The 5,677-nt window shown below is 46.2% G+C and overlaps 1 protein-coding gene across 1 annotated transcript; it reads left to right on the top strand.

Annotated features, from left to right (window-relative positions):
• Nucleotides 1–4,904: 4,904 nt before the first annotated feature.
• On the top strand, nucleotides 4,905–5,528 carry LAESUDRAFT_758102 (uncharacterized protein; the record flags this gene model as incomplete). Its single annotated transcript, XM_040912410.1, has 2 exons — nucleotides 4,905–5,114; nucleotides 5,307–5,528. 2 exons carry the CDS (start codon nucleotides 4,905–4,907, stop codon nucleotides 5,526–5,528), a joined length of 432 nt encoding a protein of 143 aa, XP_040765713.1.
• Between the last annotated feature and the right edge of the window lie 149 nt (nucleotides 5,529–5,677).

The raw sequence follows: 5,677 nt of genomic DNA, 5'->3' as shown, positions 1-5,677 counted from the left end.
CGATCTCCGGATGATATGCGGATGACATTGTTGATTGTATTCCAAGGAGTTTGCATACTTCCTGGAATAATGCGCTTGCAAACTGAGTACCTCTATCCGAGATAATCTGTCTCGGAAGACCATGCTGTGTCCATACTCTTTCATAGAAAGTACGGGCAAGGTCTGATGCTGAGAACTCATTGGTGATTGCAAAGAAGTGCGCTCGTTTGGTCAAACGATCGACAACTACCATAATTGCGTTGAATCCATGGGATTCTGGTAATTGAGTGATTAAGTCGACAGAGACAATTTCCCAAGGTTCTGTTGGAACCTCATTTGGTTGTAATTCCCCGTATTTGGGCTGATTGATGTTCTTGTTGCGTTGACAAAGGTCGCAAGAACCAACATACTTTTTGACGTAAGTGGACATTCCCGGCCACCAGTAATTACGAGATAACATCTCATATGTCTTCCATCTTCCAGGATGACCTGCACTGGCAGCTTCATGATGACGCTGTACGATTTCTCGTCTAAGTGATTCCTTATTATCTGCTTTTGGCACATAGACTTTGCCTCGGTATAGTAATATCCCACTTTCGAAGTTCCAGTCTTCGAGTCCTTTCGAGAACTCTCGTTGTCCTTTCTTGAGTAGGTCTTGATATGAGTTGTTCACATTGTCGTCTTGTAACGCCTTCTTGATCTTGTCCACCAAATCATGATCTGTGACGACTGCAAGATGGGTATGTTGAATAGCTTTAATCGCGAAATATTCCGGTTTGAGTAGAGTTTTGTCGGAATTATCGAGATTTACCCCCTCTTCATGATCTGGCCTCCTGGACAGAGGATCTGCGCGATGCATTGATTTCCCTGGTTTGTGATGTAGTTGGATGTTGAACCGTGTAAGATATAGCGACCATCGAGCTTGCCGTCTCGTCAGCTTTTGTGCTGATTTGAAATAGGTTAAATTCTGGTGATCGGACCATATTTCGACTGGGAGCGGATGACCTTCGAGATGTTGTCGGTATTCTTCCAACGCTCGAATAATTGCGAGCATCTCTTTGTCATAGATTTCATAGTTCCGCTCAGCCTCATTGAGGCTCTTCGAATAAAATGCGATTGGATGCCACAACCCATCGTCTTTGAGTTGTTCGAGGCATGCCCCAGTGGCAAAATCGCTGGAATCCGTTTCCAACCGGAATGGATGCGTATCATCCGGTAATGCCAGAATTGGAGCTGTTGTGAAAGCTTTCTTGAGAGCATCGAATGATTGTTGTTGCTCTTCGTTCCATACCCATTTCTGATCCTTTCGTGTAAGGATATTGAGTGGTCGAGACTTTTTGGCAAATCCTTCAATGAATCGACGATAGAAGTTTGCGAACCCCAGAAAAGCTTGGACTTGCTTAACCTTCTTGGGCTCAGGCCAGTCGAGTACACCTGCGACCTTTTGAGGGTCCATACGGACCTCGCCTTTAGAGATAATCATCCCTAAGTACTCAATCGAGGACTGTTCGAAAAAGCACTTTTCTGGTTTGGCAAAAAGGTCGTTGTCCCGTAATCTTTTAATTACCTCTTTGGTAATCTTCCGATGTTGTTTCAAATCGTTAGTGAAGATTAGGATATCATCGAGGTAGACGATCACATGACCTTCCCGAATAAGATCATCTAAGATCTCATTCATCATGTGTTGGAAGGTGGCTGGTGCATTACAGAAACTGAAAAACATAACCGTGGCTTCGTATAAACCGTGATGCGTCACGAAAGCTGTTTTCCATTCGTCACCCTTGCGGATGCGAACATTGTTGTATCCCCATCTGAGATCCAGCTTGGTGAATATTGACGCATTACTGAGCTGATCGATAAGCTCGCTTATTCGTGGAATAGGGAAGCGATTTTTCTTGGTTATGGCATTAAGTTTTCGGTAATCTTGTACCAGTCTTAGTGTGCCGTCCTTCTTCTTGACAAAGAATACTGGGGCAGCAATAGGTGATTTCGATTTTCGAATGTAGCCTTTTGCTAGATTTTCGTTGATCCATGAATCTAGGGAGTTTCTTTCCTCCGGATTCATAGGATAGAGTTTGCTTGGTCGTGGTAATTCATGTTCTTCTTCAAACTCGATTGCATGATCGTAAGGCTTTCGAGTTGGCATCCTTTCGGACGCTTTCTTGGAGAAGACATCACCAAATGAATGTAGATAATCTGGTACTAGTTTTTCCCAAGATTCTACTTCATTAATAACCTGATCTTCTGGGCTGCCAGTGTTTGACTGGAGTGCCGCTTCTTTCAGGTCTTCTTCTGGTTCAGCATAGCCGCAATCTGCTATAGAAAGTATCATGCGGGCTATTTGTTCAGCTTCGGGATCGTCCATTTCGATCCACGAGATGATAGGATTTACTGCATCAATGTTGTGTCCATTAAACATTCTGAATGCAGTTGGCTCCTCATCTGCCACTTGTTGTGCTCGTTGCGAGATTTCTTCAGCTTCCTCTCTCGCAATGGCTTGTTGTTTTTTACGAAGCCTCTGGTGGTGACACGTACTCGGGCATCGTGAGTATTTCCATTCTCCAGCTTGCCAGTTGATTTCTGGGTTATGCTGACGTAAATATGACATCCCAATGATCATGTCTAATTTCCCGATGTCTGTGACTAGCAGACGGTGGGTGGAACCATGATCTCCGACTTTGAGGTATGCTTTTACATAGTCGGTTATTTCGCCATGTTTGTTTTGGGATCCGTCAGCATTGTACACTTTGTATGTAGTGTTTAGCTTGGAGGTTGCGATTCGATTGTTTTTTACGAATCGCTTGCTGATGTACATGGAATATGCTCCTGAGTCGACTAGAGCTTCGGCGCTCGATTTTTTGCCGTACACCCATAATGTAACTGGTAAATAGAATGATGATAAATTTGGAGAGGAATTCTTTATTGTTACATTATCATCCTCTGCGTTGCGACGATCTACAGAGGTGTCTGATTCGGGTGTTAAATGTACAGGTCTTATATAATGTTCTGGGGACTCTGACGAGCTGCCTACAGATCCCCTTTGAGAAAACCCTTCCGATCCTTCCTTGAAGAGCCCTCTCCCGCCTTCCTTGATGAACTGGATCCATTCGCCCTCAGGCGCCTGAGCCTTGAGAGGATCGTGGCGAAATCTTCGTCCGACTCGGATGCATCAGGCTCGCTTTCCGAGTGGATGCTGCGGTCGCTGATATGCGCAGCTGTCTTCTTACCCTTCCCCTTAGTCTTAGAGGAAGAGCTTTTGTGCTTCTTGACTTCGGGACCACTGTCCGTGTCCATTTCGCTATCGGATGAAGCGGAATCCGATGCTACTTGTCGCATCTTGGACGACTTGGATTTGTTCCTGGCGTCGTCCTTCTTCTTCCCGTCCTTCTTCTTCGCAGCTGTTTCCTTCTCCTTCTCAATCTTCCTCTTGACCTGGTCCAATTTGAAACAATCGGTGCAATACTTGCCGAAACGTTTCGACGATTTGAAGAACGTTGGCTTGTTCTTCTTGCAGTTGGCGCAAACCAACTTGTCATCTTGCACGCTTCGCGCTTTGCCCGATTTACTCTTTCCCTTCTTCCCGACTGCGTCAACCTCCATAGCATTCGGGTCCTTGGTTTCGGCCTTGGCATGGTGGCCTTCTCGTTGTAGTGATGTGAATATCCGGAGTGCGAATGTAAGGAACTCGGTCCATTTCTTGGGCCAGTTGTCCTTAGTCGTGTCCGCCAGCATGAGCAGCCACGTTTTCTCCGGAATATGTTTCTTGATCTTTTCGATCAAATCTTGATCCGAGAAGCCTGTACCTGTTGCCTTTGGACGGAAGTCTTCTGCGAACTTTCGGAAGTCTCGATGATCCTTCTTGACGAAGGCTTCTAACTCCGTTCGCTTCTTGTCATCCTTGTCCAATGATTCGTATGCCGTGCGAAGTTCTGAGACGAACTCCGCCCAAGTTCCGGGTGCTTTGTTGTTTTCGTTTATTTCGGTGATCCAATGCCGCATGTATTCGCGTGCTCCTCCTTTCAGGAGCAAGAGGGTAGACATAATTTTGGACTCGTCCTTGGTATGTCCGGTATATTTCAACCAGAGCATGACTTGTTCGAGCCAATCATCGAGATTGACTCCATCCTTATTGCCACCATATTTTTCTGGTTGGTCAATTTTTACGCCTTTACCCTTGCGACCAAACGACGGCTCATCGTCGTCGTCTGTGTCATCGACATTGGTACTGCCTTGCCCTGCTTTCCGTCCTTGCGTGGATGCCCATGCGCGAAGTCGATCGTGTGATTTCTTCAGGTCTTCCATCCTGGTTTGGAGATCCTTGATCTCATCGTCAAATGCCACCAACGAGTCGTCAGTGTTCTTGTGTGCCTCGAGTAAAGCTGACGAGGTTTTTTTCAAGTCTGCGATTCGAGACTCGGATTGTTGACGATGTTGGTCTAAGAAGACCATCCGATTGTGGAATTCCGTGGTGTTACTTTCCATTGTATGTGCTTGGCGCTGGATAAGATTTTCGTAATGCGCCACCGTTTGTTGACGCATTTCTTCCACCACGTTCGTGACGAGATCGACTACCCAATTCTTTACATTTTTGGGTATATTCGCATTTGGGGGCGCTGTGTCGGCAAGGGCTTGACGAATGATAGGATTCGGGGGTTGCAAAACAATATTAAGACGTGCGGGAAGCTCCGGAGATGGAGCACGAGAAAAGCTTGGATCATTGGGAGTGGGGGTCGTCATTTTTACAGTTCTTCCTCTATCTCGCGAAGATGTTCTTCGAACTCGGCGATATGCCTATTCGCGATTGTGGCCTGTCGGACAATTACTCGTCCTGAGCGTTGGTTTCGCAGCAACCAAAGATCTTGATGAATGACCTTGACGAAGGGTTGCCACAAAAACCTGGTCTTGTCCCGGACTGCGGGCCACTGATGGTTGTGATGAATTTCGCAAATACGCTCGACTTCTTCGAGCCAATCGACGAAGCTATTGTAAGCTTCGGTGAGACGGTCCTCGGGTTCTTCGGATCCAATAGGGATATAACAGATATGAACCGCGACGTTCCTCCAATCAAATTCTGGATAGATTTGGAGGGCGTATATGTGATATACGTCGTGGTAGTCGATGTCAAACGTGTCCTCGTATGTAGCAAACGCTTCGCCTGCTCTGTCTCGAAGAACACGTGGAATTGAATCCCAAAGATAATCAAAAGTGTGACCGATTGGATTTATTTGCTCGAAGTTTTCAAGATTGTTCGAATCGCCGGATGAAGACATATACAGAGTAAATATTCGTATCTACAACAAAGGTCGTCCTGTGACCTGTATTCCTAGACGATATTTCTGGATAATATCTCTGATTATCCAGCGAGCTTCTCCGCCCTGATGCTTCCTTTCCTGGACGTAGTTGCAAAAGTCGCGAACCACGTGTTGGTGAACGAAGGAAAGTTTGAATTTCGCGATGTCAGTGCGGATGGATTCGAGCTTGAGTATGAGATGCTCGAGATCGAAGATGTCGTGGTCGTCAAGTTGACGACGGTATCGTTTAGTGAGTAGGATACGAATTTGTCGAAGGGTACCTTCGACACGCTGAGTCGAGATGATGGAGACGGCGAGAGGATAGATGAAATGAGACCCTGTAGCGGTCTCGACGTATGTCCCTTGATTGAGATCTGGACCAGATGGTCCTGCAGGTAGTCTCGGTC

The sequence above is a fragment of the Laetiporus sulphureus genome (genome assembly GCF_001632365.1).
Source record: "Laetiporus sulphureus 93-53 unplaced genomic scaffold LAESUscaffold_13, whole genome shotgun sequence".
NCBI classification, from domain to species: domain Eukaryota; kingdom Fungi; phylum Basidiomycota; class Agaricomycetes; order Polyporales; family Laetiporaceae; genus Laetiporus; species Laetiporus sulphureus.
This window is presented reverse-complemented; position numbering and strand designations above follow the sequence as displayed.